We start from the raw sequence: 18,235 nt of genomic DNA on the forward strand, positions 1-18,235 counted from the left end.
GAGGAAGAGAGTGGAATCCAGGAGGATAGTAGGAGGTCATTATGATGTTATGGATAAGAATAGATGTGGCCCAAGGATGGCTTGAGTTGAGGCTGGGCTCCAGTAAGGAGAAGAGATAAGCCCCTACCCCTAGTCTTTGCCTTAGGAGAAGTGGGGCTGGCCCTGGTGGGGTGAGACAAGGTTGCCGGTCTAAAGAATGGTTTGGCATGCTCCTGGTTATAGATGCCTAGGACAAGCATAGACTTGCATACTTTGGCGTAGTTCAGGCCCATGAGATCCTTCCCTTACGCCTTTCTGGGCTCCCATTAGGGTAGAGAACTGACTTGAGGTCTAGGGCCACCCCAGGGGTTTGGAGATGGCAGTTATGAATTGGGACAGATGGTGGAGCTCCAGGCAGAACAGGTGGCTCTGTGGCCAGCTGGGGACATGCCTCACAAACGAAGCCTGAATTTGTACAGGGTGCACCAGCGTGGAGCAGGATTTTGCCCTCAGCACCTTCTCACAGCTCTCCAGCCTGTGTGGTAGGAGCATACTGACACCAGGGGGCAGCAGAACCCAGTCATTATGCTCTCTAGCTGGTGTTCTGCTCCTTATGATTATAAAGATTCACAGGTTGACCTTCAGAAGGCTGAATGTGGCTCGGCTACAGCCTCAGATGGGACTCAGGACTGTCCCATACATGGAGTGAGTGATCATGAGGCTCTGGCTTGTTTGTAAAACTGGGCAAAAGTTACAGGCTTTTGTATAACAGAAGCTACACTGTGTATCCAGCTAGCACTGGGCACATAGTAGGCACTCAAATACTCATTAAGTACTAGGTGTGTGTGGAGGGGTGTTTTTATGGGATTAACTGCTGCAAACAGGCTGACTTGGCTCCTGTTTCACTGAGCACCTACCATGTGTCAAGCACCCTGTCTATGATTCTCCGAGCTTTCCTTCCATCCTCCCACAACACTGTAGGCTGTTTTCCCCATTACCTAGGCGAGGCCCTGAGACTCAGAGAGGTTCAGTGGTGAAGCAACTTATAAAAGCTGTGAGTCAGGCCACATTCTCAGATTTTCAGTCCAGGAAGGGACCACCAGGCATGATCAGCCAGCCATGTTAGCTAAAATTATAATAACTTGTGTTAGGCTTTCCTTAAAGAGGGTCCAGGATTCTGACATCAGAAAGGGAGTAGGGAAAGAAAAGGCATTCCAGGCCAAGGGACCTGTGTAAGGGAAGATTGGAAATAGGAATCTGAATGAATCTGAATGAAGTTGAAGGACAAATTCTGCTCGGCCAGTGAGGTTGCCAGAGCTGGACTCTGTAGGCCTAGGATAACAGGCCAAGCAGCGTTGGCTGTATTCTGTGCAGTGGCTGTGTCAAGGAGGTATGGGTAGAACTGGGCATGTGGATGACCAAGGTGACACTATTCCTGTGCTCCACAAGCCTCCTTCACAAGTCCCATGGTCTCCTTGAGGGCAGGGCCAGGTGTCTCATGTCTATGTCCCCAACCCAGAGTTGGGCACACAGGGTACCTAAGTGTTTATTGCATAAACTAATGATATAAAGAATTCCCTGAGAGTAATTTATTTTAATAATGTGTTTTATAAGCTGTTTCATTACCACAAGTCAATCAGTGAACAACAGATTTTGAGTGTGCTCCTGCTAGGATGCTAGGCTTTGTGCCCAGCTGGGGGATGACGCTAATATGTTAGAAGCAGTAGGGAAAAGCAGGTGTAAACTCCTTGCAGTCAGGGCCAGGTTACCCTTCACTGGAGAACCCTGAGTGCTGAGAATCAGTGCAGCCTGGAACAGAAGGAGGTGCTCCAGAAGTGTTTACTGAATGAATGAATGAACTAGTGAACCCACAGCTTCTGGGTGACCGGTTTTGTGGAAGAGAGTCTTCTCTGAGGGCTATTGCTTCCTTAGAGCTCCAAGGTTCCAGTCTCCTGATAGATGGGGATCTTGAGCCACTCTGCCAAGCCTAGATGAGAGGAATTCCCAGTCAAGGTCCTCACCTCACTGGATGGTCTGGTGTGATGGCCCCATTCCTTGCATTGGCCTCGCCAGAGTTCCCACTAACCATCCACTGGGTCCCCGGATTGGTGGGGTTAGGGGAGTGCTGTGGATGAGATGCTGCTTTGAGCCCTTGGGGTTGTCCTTCAGGATGCCCAGGGGTGGTTCCTCATCATTTGCTCGGCTGCCCCAGGAGATCCGTGGTAGGCGTGGTTATTCCCGGGCCTACTTCCTTTGTGTAGCTCCTAATTCATGTGAATCTTGGGGCCTGGGACAGGCAGAAATGGGAAGATGGGAAGTGGATTGGAACAGAAATTCCAAGCCAAGCCGAGCTATCTATTCTGAGACCCAACCAATACTCTCAGAGCTGGAAGGATTTCAAATCCCAAGAAGTCCCACCTGACCCTATTTGCCAGCTCTTCCCAGAGACACGCTTCCTCTCCCCGCACCTAATCCAGGTATTTAGTAGGGGTTGTCCGGGGGAGTTGGGAATGGCTTCTGATTTGCCATCTGCCCATTTAAGCCTGTGTTCTGAGGTCACTGTCTCCTGGGAATTTAGAGCAGGAAGCCAGACCAGTGAGGGAACAATCAGCATCTTAGTATTCAGCCCCTGCTATAAGCAAATGTGGGCTGGCACCTATTAGGGCCAGGAAGAGACTTAGTAATTGATAGCTATTGGATAAATGAGTGAGTAGACAGGCCCAGGTTGACTGGGCAGCTCTGAGACAGACCCTATTGACCAGTGCCTGGGACCCACCTCACTCTCAGCATAGCCTGGCCTAGCAGTGCAGGATGTGGATTCCAAGTGACTGATCAAGACTCAGTCCTGCTACAAAGCCCTGCTTTTCCCTCCAACTCATGGACTATTGTAGGGGCTGAGACTCCCCTGTGGGACTCCTCCTGCCCACGCACCCCTGTGTCAGCCTTAGCTTTGCGGCAGACCATTCTAGACACTGACTGCGGATCCTGCTTGATAAATAGGCAGAAACGTCACTGGGAGAGACAGTGAGGTCAACCAGATATTGGATAGAAAGGGCAGCGGGAGGCTGCACAGCAAGGACAGTCAGAGCTGGGACAGAGAGCAGCAAGGTGGGATGTGAGCTGGCCAGTGAGATTGGACAGGGAGGTTGGCTGGAGGCTGGATGGCAAGGCCTTTTGGCCAGTGAGAGGAAGGCAACTGTCAGTATGGAGAAAGTGGACTCAGTGGAGACCCATCCAGGCCTGCAGTGACCCCTTTGCTTTGGAAGGGACAAAAGCTCTGGCCACTCTGCCCTGCCACTAGAGCTGATGCTGCATGAAGCCACCTAGACCCTAGGACCTGGCTTAGTGGCTGGAGAACTTTAGTGTTCATGGTGACTGTGCTTTCCAGCAGATGGGCTGGATGTAATTCTCTGGGGACACCTTCAACTCATGCATATATATATATATATATATATATAAACTTTTTTTTTGAGACAGAGTTTTGTTGTTGTTGCCCAGGCTGGAGTGCAATGGCGTGGTCGCGGCTCACTGCAACCTCTGCCTCCTGGGTACAAGTGATTCTTCTGCTTCAGCCTCCCATGTAGGTGGGATTACAGGTACCTGCCACCACGCCCGGTTAATTTTTTTGTATTTTTAGTAGAGACGGGGTTTCACCACATTGGCCAGGCTGTTCTCAAACTCCTGACCTCAGGTGATCTAAGTGATCCACCCACCTCAAAATCCCAGCCTCCCAAAGTGCTGGGATTACAAGTATGAGCCACCACGCCCAGCCAACTCATGCATATTCTACAGGCCAACTCCCCTAAGCCTAAGTCTGTCTGTGGTGGCAGGGAGGGTTTAGAGAAAAATGGAGGGTGGGCCTTCCCCCATCCAGTAGGCTGGTAGGGGATTTGGGTGCATGTGTCCCTGATCTCCTTGCTGCAGACCAGATATGGAAGGCTATGACCTGTGGGGCCAACTTTTCCAGATCACTCTGAAGTGTCCTGTCTCCTCTGCCTCCCGCTTCTGATCCCTGGACAGTTCCATGACCTCTCACAGAGACATGCCTGGCACCTTGGCTTCATGAAGATACTGTGTGGCCCAAAGGAATAGTAGTTGCCTTTGGCCCCAGAGGCTGACAAGACATATCTCCCTTGGATTTCAGGAGATCTATGGAGCATCCACCAACCCACCTATTGGAATTCAAAATCAATTCCAAAGTGGTTTTGTTCTAGATGTCCTCTCAGGCTCAATGGCCACATATGTGCTTGAGATCTTGCTGTGCTATTTCTCCTGATAGTGGGAGTCCGAGTGGCATCCATGCTCCACAGGGCACAAGGTCTGTGCTGTGGCTAATGGGCAACTCCTGGTGACCATGGGGTGTCACAGAAGCAGTGTTTTGTCTGCTGAAAGTCAGCCAAAAAAAGGAAAAGATTGAAGCCTGACCTTGGCTTGGAGCCTTGGTTGAAGAAGGAGCCCGAGCCCTGGAAGCTATTGATCACACACACGGGGCTCTGGGCCGCCCTCATCCCCACCCCCAGCTTGAGGGCACTTGCGGCAGCAGGACCGTGGGTACCAGGCAGAGGACACACGTGACCTCCATTCTTAAAAGTCCACTCTGTGCACTGCAGGGTCTTCTCATGTACCAGCACTTTTTTCTTCCCATTTCTTTCTCCATGTTTACCGTCAACACTGTGAGAATGACTGAAGTTTCCTTATACAAAAAAAACAGGTGCTACTTCAGACTCAGCCACTACTATTTCTGAAAAGCACAAAACCAACAGAGCCTCAGAGGGGGCTGACCCTCTTTCTGGATCCCACCTCCATCCCCCCGACCTTACATAGTGCTTTCCTCAGCAGCCACTGAGGCCCCCAGCTCCCTCTCCAAAGATGGTGGGTTCCTTCCAGTGGGTGCAAAGTGAGAGCCCCAGTGATGGGTGTTCACAGTGGGTCAGTGTGAACAACACCCGAGGACCTGCCTGGGCCAGCTGGGGCCTCGTTTTGCTTTGGTCTGAAAGACATTTTTGTTTTCTGGTGAGAACAGCCCCAGCCTGGCCAGGAGCCGGCCAGCGGCAGGAATACAAAGCCTTTCATGTGACAGACCCAAGTGGAGTGATGCCCTCCTGCCAGCAGCAGGCCCTCCCCTGCCGCTCCTGGGAGGTGGCCATTTGCATTTTTCCCATTCATCCTGGCCTTGAAAAGGAGGCCTGAGTTCCCAGTGCTCCCTGCCCACTGAGGGCTGGGCTGCTCCAGTCTAGTGTTAACTCTGTGGACACTGTAGGCTCTCACAGGCCAACAGCAGAACTTGACTGCTTGCTGCCAGAGGGAGGGCAGCTTAAGGCTGCAGCTGCTGTGCCGCCTGACCTCCAGAGCGGAGATTCAGGAGGTGGCAGATTCCTGTTGACCAGCACAGCCTTTTGCTAAACTGGAGAAAATTCAGATTTGTTTCTTCTTGTGGCATTCAGAAGAGGAATTTTGTCAGACTATGGGGATGCCAGAATATTCAGCTATTTACCAAATTTGCCAGAAAATGCACCCTTAACCAAAGGCAAAACTCTTTTTGGCTTGCTCACTTTCTAGTCTACAAAAACATTCAGTGACTCTTTAATGGTAGGTGAAGGAACCATGCCGGATCCCGGCTGCAGCAGCAATCCCTTTGCCAAGTGTGCCTGGGGCACTTTTGCATACCAAACCCCCAGGGCTGAGTGCCATTAGCTTATGGGCTGTGACTCTGAAGGCATGAGGCAGATATACAGTACCCATCACCATCTTTTTCCTTTCTCCCCACAGCTAAGTGCCATCCTGCCAGCCTCAGCTTCTTGGCCCCGTCCTCAATGCAGCCAGACCTCTGCCTCCTTCCCGCCACTGTGTGAGGGCTCCTGCCAGGGGCCCCAACATCTTACAGGCTCTTCCTGTGACTTACCAACACACTTCTGTCACTCTGCTATAGCCTGGTTCTCCTCCCTTTCCCAGCCAGCTCGGATCCTCTCCTTGCTCTCTCTCCCTGGCTAAGGATGACTCAGGTTCTATCTTTTGTGCATTTATCCCCTAGCACATGTCCACAGGAGACCAACAGGGCTCCTAAGTGAACAAGCAGGCAAGCAAATCCCTCTCTTTCTCCCCCCACCTCAGTGACCCCCAGCCATATCTTGGCAGGACCCTTCCTACTTCAAGGAGCTTCCCTCTAGCTGGAGGAGGTTGCATCCCATCCTGCTTGTACCCCAGCCAGCTGCAGTTGAGCTCTGAGTGCATGGCCTCGCCATGAGCAGCCCATATGCCCTTTACTGGTTCAGGCTTAGTTTGCAGTGTGTCCTAAGTTTGAGCCAGTGACAGAAATGGATCATTGCTCCTGAGGCCAGGACACCAGCAGTCCTAACGTGGACATGGCCGGGAAGGCAAAGGATCATGTTACAGCCACAGGACTTGGCTTCCTGCACAGAAGGACTTGGCCAGGGAGTGTTCCTCTGCCTGTGAGGTGATCGTGGCCTTGGTCAGTATTCATAGGGTCCTGCCTGCTGTCCCAGGGCTTGGAGTGGAAGGAACTGAACTCGTCCACACCATCAGTCCTGGTTGTCATACCCTGTAAATATTTCCAAAGGGACCACTGCTGTTGTTTTAGCTCCTGCTGTCCCTCTTTGTCCTGAGAACTTTGTCCTGCCTGATTCATAGTGAGGACAACCTTTATCTCAGAGCGTGTGAAAGACACTGTGTATCTGTTTGCTCCTCTGTTCTCAAGGCTATTCGTATTTTAAAGTTCCTGAAAGCATTGTTTGTGCCTGGCTTCCTGGTGTTAGCATCAGGAATGTGGACCCAGATTCCCTGAGCAGGGCTTAGCATAAGTGAGATTTTTGAGAGGTACTGTCATGAAGATGGGGAGGCCAGCAGGCGGTAGAGGCCGCTAAAGGGAGGCATGTTCATAGTGAGCTTGGGCTAGTTGCAACAGGTGGCTCTGTAAAATGCTCAGTCACAGCCAGCCTTAGTTGGGCCTTTCTACATTCAAGGGGCTTAATTGAACCATCAGAGCTATGATCAGGCTCCTTGGGGAGGCTTGACAGGTGATACACCATGTAACCTGGCAATCCCATATCGTATCCTGGACCTCTGTCTCATGGGGGATGCACAGTGGGTCTCACTTGGCAATTCCCAAGTCAGGGAGGCTCTTTGCTCTATTTCTGCCCTGGTCTTATGTGGTTCTGCGAATCTAATTAAAACCCAAGAGGAAAATGGAGAGCAAGCCCCTCTCTCACAGCAGAGACAAGCTTGAATCCCTGTGTGGAGAGGGTAGGTGTTAGGCAAGTGTGGGTTACTGTGTTTGCACCTCTGCAGGTCAGGGTTGCACATGTGTAACAGTGAAGGCTGTGCATTTCTTAACCTGGCAACTGGGCTGCACACTGCCTAGTGCAAAACTACTCCCTCAGCTCTATGCCTCTGGCACTCTGTGGGATTTCCCACCAACCACTGGATTTCCTGCCCCAGAGACTGCCTTGAGAAGCATTAAAGGAAGCTTTCATATTAAAAACATCTCTGAAGATATCTGGAGAAAAGTAAGGGTCCTGCCTAGAAGAAAGGGGAAGTGACTTTGTGGGCTGATCGGGGGTCCTCAGATATTTGTTCATTTTAATCGGGGTGGGTTGGGGGAAGCTAGGGCCAAGTTCCAGATGAGGGTGGCTGAGGCAGGAAGCTCTCCTCATGGCTCACCCAGATGGTAGGGTGAGTAGTAGAAGCCGTTATCAGCTCCAGGAAAGGTGTTGCAAGCCTGTGGGCTCCCAAGTTGCCAGGCAATTAGGCAAACAGCTTTCAAGAGGTAGCTCAGAGCACTGGGTCCTGTCCTGGGACATTCTTGCAGCAAGGGAGCAGGGTTAAATTTGGGTGGACAGTGGCCCAGTGCAGGCAGACTCATAATTGCCCAGAAGCACCTGATGTGAGTAGGGCCTGGGGGCAGTGGTAAGCTGGGTCCTGTGGCCTGGACTTGTCTTTTACTTATTAGCAGGTGCCACCATGAGTCTAGCTGTCTGTCTTATGATCAGAATGAATGTCCAATTCCAAATACGCAGTAATCATATTTGTGTGCTCAGCCGCATGTTAGCCATGGAAATAGTAGTGAAAATGCTATGGAAGTAGCCACCCACACCCGTAAGCCTCACAGATCTTGCAGTAGTGAGACCCCCAGGAGTCCCTGGGACCTCAGTCTCTCAGTCTGGCAGAGGTGCTGCAGGACTTCAGAGCTCAGCTTTGGTCCTAATAGGCAAGGGTGTGAGTTCTGGCTCCAGGGTGACCATTCCTGTGCAAGCCAGGCAACAATATTTCTTAGTGCAGGCCTCACAGCAGGGCTGGTGTGCTGCCCTGGGGTCTTGTGGTGGAGATCAGCCACTATCTTCCACCTGCTGGCTCTGATCCTTGGTCCAGAGTGTCCTCACTCCCCAGAGCATCCCTAAGCAGATGTTTTCTCTGAAACTGTGTTGTTTCTTTCCTCTTCCCAAGTAGGTTGGCTGTGACTGTGACCTTGTGGGGGTAGGGAGCAGAGGCAGCCCCTGGGAGCGGCTGGAGGCAGAATATCCCGGGTGGATGGTGCAGTCGCCCTCGGTGCCAGAGAGCTGGCATCCCCACCCCCTACTCCCCACTACTTCCTGTCACCCCCCCACCACCCCCTACACACATAAACTTATGCTCACTGCAGTCCCAAGACCATCGCAAAGGCCTGGCCCTAATCGTTGTCTCAAATGGATGTGTAAGGAGCCTTTGTTTTTAAGAAACCCGCTTGGCAAACTCCCTTTCAGAACTGCAAACAGGGTAAGGTGAGGGGAAAAACGGGGGTGCAAGCTGAGGCTCTGGCACACTGGCAGGGTGAGGGTTAAGGCTGGGTTGCTTGGCTCTGAGCTGATCTGAGCCAGCACCGCCCTGCATGCCGATGGAGGTGGGGCTGGCGGGGGCCTTGAGGGGCCAGCAACTCCTTACAGAACTGCTCTGTGCCCTGGTCCCTGCCAGACCTGCTCCCACAGCCACCAGGGAGCCTGCGCCACCACTGCTAGCGCCTCTACCACCACCCAGCTTCTCAGAGCAGGCGGCTGTTGCCATCGGCTGTCCCCAGGAGGGCAGACTCGGGGCAGGGCCTTCACCACTTTGTGCTTTGATCAAGATGTGGTAACTTCTTTCCCTGGGCCCCATAGGCCCTATAAAGGGAGGCTGGTTCTAGTGGGACGAGCTCAGCCGTCTCCCCAGTGCCAGGAGCCTGCTGGAAAGGTAGGGTGTGAATGCATCTACTTGTGCAAGTTGTCTTTGAGCCCCTTTGGCTTGCAAAGAGATGGAGTAACTGCTTCAGCTACTTACTATCTACTAAGTGTTTCCCTTACTACATTCCTGGCACTGCACTCTTGGTCCACAAGCTTGTTTGAGATGAGGCCCAGAGGGGCAAAGTGACCTGCCCAAGGCCACACAGCTATCAAGAGACTGAGTCAAGATTTGGACCCAGGTCAGTTCAGCACCGGAATACCCCCTTTGGGCCCTCTCCCAAGCTTGTTTGCTAGGGTCCCTGGGCCCTGGGAGAGGTTGTAGTTTTCTTTTAGAGTTCTTCACTTGGAGTTGAAGAGATTCTTAAATGATTTGGTGGCTGGGCTTGAGCTTCTCCACCCTTTTTGAAGACCTCAGAGGTTTTCAGAGGCCCAGAACTCCATAATATGAAGCCCTATTAGAGAGGCTGATACAGAGGAAGCTGGAGTGATTCTAAGGGGAGGGAAGAATCTGAGGATCATGGAGAGCCTCAGTGTGATCATTAGTTTGGACTCTGGTCCTAAGGCAATAGGAAGCCAGATAAGATTTTTGAGCAGTGGCATGACATGATCCTACCTACATATCAGGAAATAACTTTGGTAACAGCGCAAGCACCTGTTAGAGCAAGGAGACCTATGGAGAGGGTGGTATGGGAGAATGGGCTTTGCTTGGTGGTGGCTGTCAGGCCAGGGGCTATTGGGGTAGAGAGGAGCGGTTGGGTATCCAGCTAGACAGTGAAGCCTAGAGTATTGAGGTTAGGAGGCTGGACCAGCAGAGGGTTCTTGGAGCCACGCCAGGGTCCCCAGGGCCATTTCCACAGTGACTGTGCTCTGGGGCTTTGCTTCTGCCACCCCACCACCTTGCAACCAACATATTTCCCCCCGGGGCCCCTTTCTTCCTGTTCTCTCCCGTGCTGGATTGCCCTAAATCAGCAGAGGGCATGCTGAGGTGGGAGGAAGTTCCAGTTTCCTCAGCCTTAGATACTACTTGGTATTCTGAACTGGTCTGTGCTCAAGAAAAAGATGTCGGATATTCCAGGAAGAGAGGAGGAGGCGGCTAGTTCATGTCAAGTGGCTTGTTCATGCCTGGGTTCTCCTGCCAGGTGAATATTTACAAACACAGCCACTCATCTGGCAACACCAGCACCACTGATTCCCTTGAGTACTGTCCGCACTGCCCTTGCCCCCGACACACACACAATACACATCTCTGCTGCAGCCAAGAGAGTCTCTTGGGGTATGGAAGGAGGCAGCACAACTGGGACCCTAGAGACCACCAAGCCCTACCCCAGGTCAAAAGAGAGGTGTGGAGGTCAGAGGAGGCCAAGGCCCTGTGAAATAATGAGATGAGACCAGACTCCAAGTCTGAGGGTCTGCCCTCCCCATGCCAAAGGCTTGGTGGCTTGGGCTGACTGTGAGGCCCATGTCCTCAGGGGACCTGGACTCACAACTCTGCCTTGCAGTGGCTCACGGGTCTGAAGGGAACCTCAGTGTAAATGCAGGCAGTTCTGACTGACTGAGAGGATTGGTAAGCCTGAAAGAACGAGATCCTCTGGTTGCTGCCCAGCCAAGGAGGGGTGCCGGCCCAGCCTCAAGGCCAGAGGAGCTGCCACTGCTGCAAATACCTCCTTTGGGGTGAACACCTAAGTAGAAGTTGTAAGGAGGAGTGGGCAGCCAAACCCTTTGTGCACTGCCTTCCATCACCCCAGGTAGGAGGAGAAGGACTCAGCCAGGAGAAGTTGGTGAGTTCTTGATGTGAGACCAGGAAGAAGCCCACCCATGTGGGCTTGGCGAAAAATAGCAAATGACTGGCCTGACTGGCTTGTCCCCTCACACAGGCTCTGGTGGCCTTGCACTTCCCCCAGCCCCTGAACCTGGGCCTGGGTTCTTCCAAGCAGCTGGAGCTGGTTGTCTGTGGGCTCAGTGCCAATGCAAAGGAAAGGATGGATTGTGAGAGTGGGCCGAGTGTTGGCAGGGGCTGGGGTGGCCATACCACATGAGGGGCTGGCATTGAGACTGCAGTCTTGGGCTTGAGTCCATGCTCTACTACTTCTTTACTGTGTGCCTCGCTTGCTGAACAAGGTGGCTTCTCCAGTGGAGTCTCTGTGCTCCCACCTTAGAGGGAGTACCTGCAGCTGTCGTGAGGGTCAAACAGTACAGTGTGTAGGAAAGGGCTGCCCAGGCATCAGGAATTCAGGAATTTTAGGTCAAGTCCCCTTCTTCCTCCCACTGAGGACCATGGTAATATGGTGACTGCTGAAAGCTCAGCATATCCAAGAGGCCAGCCCCGCAGACTTGTAGCACTGATCTTTGCATGAGATTTTGTGGGCTCAGTGTTTTATTTTCTGCACAGAATATTCTGTTCCCTAAGTGTCCCATGTGTTCTTTCAACTCCAGCCTTTGTATATTTACTTTCCTCTGCCAGGCCACCCTTTCGTCTTTATCTTTCATTCTCAGGATCAATATCACTTCCTGCCAGAAGCCTGCCCTGACTCCCTCGTATCTGAGTCAGGCAGCTTTTCTGGCTCCCCATGTCTGATCATAAGCACTGCCCATTTCCTCATGTGTCCTCCCCATGGGACCGAGGGCAGGCCCAACTCTGAGCGAGATGACAACAGGGACCGTGTGAGGGTCTGCTAGATGGGTAGAAGGACAGATGGATGACTTGGCTAATCTGGGCTGTGCTCTGTAAAAACTCTAGCATTGCACCAAATGCCACAATACACAAAGCTTAGAGTCCGTGAGCAACTGCCAGGGACCAGGGACTGGTGGTAATGAGGTATCCTTCCAGAGTTCCCTTTAAAACTTTTGGGATATACAGCTGAGCCCTCGTGCTAGGCATGAGTTTTTTGGTTCTTGGCTTTTCAGATCATTGAGGCAGTTCATCTCCTTTAAGAAAAATGTCTATCAGCTCAGAACCCACCCTAAGAGCTGGCGAGCATGTCTGGATTTTCTACTAAGTAGTGAGTCATTTATCTGATAGGCCTGACTGTGATTTTATCTTCCCATCTGCAGCTTAGGGAAGTAAATGTCCCAAGAAGGCCAGCAGGTCACCTACCCAGAGTCTTCTCCAGAGTGATTTTCCCTGGTGAATCCACTGTGGTCCGTAGCTTGTCCTCTGCTTTATTATGCAGAAGCTGAATTGGATGGATATGCTAGGAGTGGGTTGTTCCTCCAGGATGGTCTCATAACTGACCCAGCTCAAGGAAGCTCCTATTAAAACTGGATTTCCAGCTCAGGAGCGCAGTGAAAATACCACACTTGGCTGGAGGCTCACCCAGAGCCTATGGGTGGCTGATAAGTGTTCCCAGGACTCAGCCTGCTGTGCCGTCTGCAGAGCATAAACTCCTTCTGTGGGGCCACAGTGTCCAGGCCAAATCACCTCTGCCCAGTGCTTGAACCAGTCCTGCTCCTGACCTCTTTTCATGTGTCCTGGGCTGAGCAGTCCTCTTGATTTGATGAGTATATTCTTTAGCCATCTCTTTAGTCCTCCGAACATGCCAGATGCAGTGCAAGAGGCTTTATATGTCTAAATTGTACTGCCCTCATTTTAAAGTTGGGGAAGTGGAAGTTCAGAGAGGAAGGATAGGCTCAGCTTTGCATTGCTCATAAGAGAAGGAGAAGGAATTATAACTGAAGAGTTTTTTGACTGTCTCTGCAATGACTTTGCACATCACTGACTTCATCTCTGGTGTTTTGATGTTATGGTTTAGCACAAATGCCATTTATTGGGAGTTTAGCAGATCTCCCCTCTCTCAGAGGTCAAGCAATTGTTTGACTCATATCCCACAGCGGCAGAGTAGCCGCTATTGCATTCTCCTTGTTTCCCTTCTTGGAAGCACAGCCATGCTTCCAAAGGCCAAGGGCCTGTGAGGAGGGTGCCTGTGGATGGTGCAGGGCAGCCTCAAGCCCATCCTGCCATCTCTGGGCTGGCAGACCTGTAGGTGCCTCTAGCCTCAGGTCCTACTAGGCAGTGACATGAGGGGGTCCCATTGGGGATGCCATTACCCATCACCTTGCCCACCCTTGATAGTTTCCTCAGTTCCAAGCAATGTGCAGAACCCTGAGCCAGGCTGGCTGTGTATTTGCTCTGCCAACACTGCCTCACTTTGTGGCTGAGAGGAGGATGCAGGAGGCCCCTGGGGCCTGCTTCTCTTTCAACCATTTGCCAGTGCTTCTCACACAGAGACCTTCCTTCTGTGTACCCTAAGGCATCTCCCATGTCTCCCTGATGGGCCCACTGTACCCGCTTGGGCTGTAGTGGGTGAGGGTGACTCCCTGGCCGCCATCTGTGACATGGCAGGAGATGTTGGTCCCCCGGGGAGCGCACACAGCACTCCGCTGAGCCATTTCGCTCTAAGCGGTGGTTTCTCTTCCTACCAGTTTAACACCTTCTCTCCTTTGCCACCTGCCTTGCTTCTGAACACTTGCTGATGGGATCAGGGAGGACAGCACAGGGCCCAGTTATGGTGGGGCCAGCTGTCCTCTTTTTTAATTTTTATTTATTTTTATTTATTTTTTTTAAATTTTATTTATTTATTTATTTGTTTATTTATTTATTTATTTTTGGAGATGGAGTCTCGCTCTGTCGCCCAGGCTGGAGTGCAGTGGCGCAATCTCAGCTCACTGCAACCTCTGCCTCCTGGGTTCATGCCATTCTCCTGCCTCAGCCTCCCAAGTAGCTGGGACTACAGGCGCCCGCCACCTCACCCGGCTAATTTTTTGTATTTTTTAGTAGAGATGGGGTTTCACCGTGTTAGCCAGGTTGGTCTTGATCTCCTGACCTTGTGATCCGCCCGTCTCAGCCTCCCAAAGTGCTGGGATTACAGGCTTGAGCCACCGTGCCTGGCAGCTGTCCTCTTGGTACTCGGTCAGGGACAGTGCAGAGCCATCGTGCTCATACAGTCAGATAGGTCTTCACTTTCACATCATGAGGGCTGGAGTATTTGTCAGGGCTGATCTGCAGTCTGCCCTGCCCCGCTTCAGTCTCAGTCTCGCTCAGGGTCATGGCCTGGAGTTGGGAGATTAGAAGTAGAGTGGGAGGAGCCTGGATTCCTTCACCCCTGGGCACTGTGCTGAGCACTTCTACTGCCCTTCCCTCTTCTCCACACCCCAGGAGCAAAGATAAGTAAAACGCTATGACAGCAGTCACACAGGAGAACAGAGCACCCAGGCCCTGAGGCCCGGGAGGCATCATTCCCAGAGCTGCCAGAGCAGTGGTCTTGGAAAATATGGAAGCAGCTGTCAGCCATGGCCCAGGGCCTGAGCATGTGGTTCTCAGGAAAACTGGGCAGGATGTGTGACGGCAGAAGGTTCTGGCCTCTTCCTGGGAAAAGCCCTTCTAGGTAGCCAGCTTCTGGGGTGCACTCTGTACATCCGAACTCCGCCAGGGCCTGCCCTGTGGTGTATCAGACCAGATATCAGGTCCTGTGACCCAGGACCGCTCCCTAACCTGCCCGTCAGGTCTGTTGCCTCATCTGACTCTTGTTTTCAACAGAGTTTGTCCTCTCACTTCTGGAGAAGATGCAGACACAGGAGATCCTGAGGATACTGCGACTGCCTGAGCTAGGCGACTTAGGCCAGTTTTTCCGCAGCCTCTCGGCCACCACCCTCGTGAGTATGGGTGCCCTGGCTGCCATCCTCGCCTACTGGTTCACTCACCGGCCAAAGGCCTTGCAGCCGCCATGCAACCTCCTGATGCAGTCAGAAGAAGTAGAGGTGAGCAGGGTAGGAGACGTTCCACGGCGGAAAGTAGGGGGCAGAAGACAGGCATCTTGGAAGTTGAAACCAGACTTGTGGCTTATTTGACCTCACATGGCCCAGAGAAGCTCTGTCTCTCCTGGCAGTCAGTCACCTAGCTCTGCAGCAGCCTTGGGCAGGGTCTCCTACCAAGCACTCCTTCTGCCTCTCCCAGCAACTGCCTCTGGGCAGAGCCTGACCTGGGCCTTCCACTGGGCCTCTGGTTTGCCTGCTTCTCGGGTAGGAGGGCCTTGGCTCTTTGGTATTGCAGTAGGAAGCCTAAGCAGGTTCATGAGGAGCTGCCTGGTAGATTCCCTCCCAGACTCTCCCGGTCTGGTACTGGGACCCAGGATTCAGCCTACCCCTGGCCCTGCTCTCCCTGAGCACGTGGACTCACACATGGTGCCACCAAGGGGAAGACGATACAGGGCCAGTGGACAAGGGTGTTCTAGGCTAAGCCTGGAAGGACTGGTGAGGTGTGTTTCATTATTAAGTTTATGGAATTTATTTTTGCCTTTTAAAAATTTGCTCCTCTTTAATTCTGTTCATTTGGAATAGATAATGTATTCACATAGTCCAAAAGAAACAAATGGAATGTACTGAAAAGCTTCTGTCTTCTTTCCTGCTCTCCCAGTTCTCTTTCCCTGAGGCAACCTGCTAATGCTGTGTCCTGGCCATGAGCAGATGTGTAGAGACACTCACCGTGTTTTTACTCATATCCACCACATACTCTGTTGTGCACCTTGCCTTTTGCTCTTGACAATGCACCTTGGCTATCATAAGCATATTTTGCCTTGTAGGGGAGAGTGCAGGTTGAGGTAGGGGCTGGGATCTTCAGGGCATTTTTCCAGCAGAAGAATGGTATGTGCAAAGGTGCAGGTGTGTGCTGAAGCACATGGGGCCTTTGTGTGGGATGCTGGGTAGAGGGGCTGGAGATGGACCGGCCGAGTGCTGTGGAGAATGGCTTTTGGTGACTGGCAGTCCTGGGTTTGAAGCCTGCCTATGCCTCTGAGTTGTATGGCCCTGGGCAGTTTCTTAACTCTCTGAGACTCAGGGCCCTCAGTTGTAAAGGGTGTAATAAAAAGAGCATCTGCTTTCTAAGGTGTGGTAAAGATAGGGTGTGATGACCCAGAGAAGTCACTAAGGACAGCTGTTTTTGGTTAAGCTTGTGATTGTATCACATCTGGAGAGGTCAGCAAGGACAGAGCTTTGTGAACTGTGCAGGGACCGGCAGGGGGAACAGCGTGGAGCTATTAGAGGTTTTCAGTAGGGAGAGACATGACCAGTTTGTGCCATAGAAGGGTGGGTGTGACAGGGGCAAGCGTAAGAAAGCAGCTGCAGGCACATGGGTTGGAGGTGACAGTGGTCTGGATGGTGTCAGAATGGTGAGATGGATGACCCTGGCTCATGTGTAGGGGCCACTGAGTGAGTCACCTTGTGGGTCTGGAAGACAGGATATGGGATGAAGCTAATGCCTCCCTTCCTGGAATGACTGTACCCTCCCTTGCCTCATCCCCCAGGAGCACAGAAAGCCAGAGTGGCTGCACCAGAGTAGGCAAAGGAGACAGTGGTAGGAAACGAGATGGGAGAGGCAAGAGGGGCCCAGATCAGACAAGGCCTGGCAGCATTGACTGTGCCTGCTATGTGGTGAGAAACAATTCAGATCATGTCACTCCCCCTGCCCTAAAACCTTCTCCTGGCTCCCCATTACCTCAACCTCAAGTCTATATTCTTTGCCTTGATCTGCAGCCTCTCTGGCCTCTTCCCCCTGATCATTGCCATCTGGAGCTCCATGAATTGCCTACAATTCCCCAAATGCACCTGTGCCTCTGCCGGTGCATTTGCATGTGATGCTGCCTATGCCCAGGTTGCTGTTCCTTCCTTCTCACTCTGCCTGGCAACCCCTGTGCATCCTTCGAAGCCCAGCTTGGCAGCTGATCGCTAACACACATGCCCAGTTGTTGAGCCTCTTCTGTCCCTGGCATACAGTCTTTCCTTGTACCATATCTATTGCCCAGGTGCCAACTGGGTCTGATTGGATGTGTCCCAGCTTCTCTTGCAGGTCTTAGGTGGGCTTGGTTCTTGAAAGCACTGGCCAAGCAGAACTTTCCGCTCCAAAACAGTCAAGAGCTCCCTGTGGTTTTGAGTTTGGCTGTTTGCTTTCTGGTTCTCACAGATGTTTTTTTCCTTAGACCTGCTGTTCCAAGAGGTGGCAGGTTCTGGCCCAGCCCAGGGTAGCTCAAATAGTGCTTGAAGGAGAGGTGGAGCTGTGATACTGGAGAGCTGTGAAACTCTCGCCCCTGGGGAGGGGTGACAGGGTGGAAGGGGAGGAGGCAGGAAAAGGCTGGCTCTTCGCCCTACTCACCAGCACAGAGGGGGTTTGCCACCTTCCCACTCTGCAGCCGTGCCTCTTTGGGCCCAGGAACTTGCTGCCTGCCTCTCCTCCCTCATTGCACATAAACATAATTCAGCCTGTCCTCCCTTCCTAGCCTCCTAGGCCTCTGTGTCTGGGACAGAACCTTCAGCACAGTCCTCTAACTCACATCATTAAGTGAATGATGGGTGGCAGCCTTCTTAGCTAACACCACACCCAACTGATCCTTAACTGTGGCATAGCAGTAGATGATGGGATGGGAGATACCTTGGCAGGTTGTTCCTGAATCCAGCCAATACTCCCCACTGTGTTGTATGAATGAGCCATGGGTGTGTATGAACAGTAACTGAAAACTCCAGACATTCTGTATATGCTGACCTGCTGTGTGAATGCTGTATGTGTGTGTGGAGTTTGTATGTAAGGACACTGGTATACCCGGCCTTCATGCATGAGCCAACTATGTTGGAGTGTGGCTACGTGCAGATCGAGTGTGTACAGTCCAGGTGTGTGTAGTCCATGTGTACGTGAGCACACAGATGCCACAGTGCTAACTGCATGCACGGGTTGTACATCTGAGCTGTGTACAGCCTTGTGCATGCTGCGGCCCTCTCCTGGCACCCCTACCTGCCTCAGCCAACTTCTCTGGCCGGTGCTTGGCTTGTAGGACAGTGGCGGGGCACGGCGATCTGTGATTGGGTCTGGCCCTCAGCTACTTACCCACTACTATGATGATGCCCGGACCATGTACCAGGTGTTCCGCCGTGGGCTTAGCATCTCAGGTGAGAAGGGTTGTGGGGGTGTGGAGGGGCTGTGTGACAGGGGTTGAGTGGGTGCGAGGATGGGTATGCAAGCATGATACCAGGGATGTGGCCAGTGAGCTATCCCCAGGTTCAGTGGA

At 52.3% G+C, this 18,235-nt stretch overlaps 1 protein-coding gene and 1 long non-coding RNA gene across 10 annotated transcripts in view; one reads left to right on the forward strand and one right to left on the reverse strand.

The window, feature by feature from the left end:
- Window positions 1–18,235, forward strand: part of ACSL6 (acyl-CoA synthetase long chain family member 6) — a 62,847-nt gene that overhangs the window by 3,470 nt on the left and 41,142 nt on the right. For 5 of the 9 annotated variants that reach the window (XM_010360016.2, XM_010360017.2, XM_030927886.1 and 2 more), the window contains exons 2-3: window positions 14,722–14,942; window positions 18,002–18,116. In XM_010360016.2, coding sequence (XP_010358318.1) covers window positions 14,748–14,942; window positions 18,002–18,116 — 310 coding nt within the window. In that variant the 5' untranslated portion in view covers window positions 14,722–14,747. Of the gene's footprint in view, window positions 1–8,979; window positions 9,199–14,343; window positions 14,570–14,721; window positions 14,943–18,001; window positions 18,117–18,235 lie in introns of those variants that run through there. The other 4 variants (XM_010360019.2, XM_010360018.2, XM_030927885.1 and 1 more) reach the window with 3 other exon arrangements.
- On the reverse strand, window positions 1,568–5,019 carry LOC104659850. The gene is made up of 2 exons (XR_747642.1): window positions 4,800–5,019; window positions 1,568–2,266 (listed from the first exon to the last, which is right to left on the reverse strand). It is a non-coding gene; the product is annotated as an uncharacterized LOC104659850 (long non-coding RNA).

The sequence above is a fragment of the Rhinopithecus roxellana genome, chromosome 3 (genome assembly GCF_007565055.1).
Source record: "Rhinopithecus roxellana isolate Shanxi Qingling chromosome 3, ASM756505v1, whole genome shotgun sequence".
Taxonomy (NCBI): domain Eukaryota; kingdom Metazoa; phylum Chordata; class Mammalia; order Primates; family Cercopithecidae; genus Rhinopithecus; species Rhinopithecus roxellana.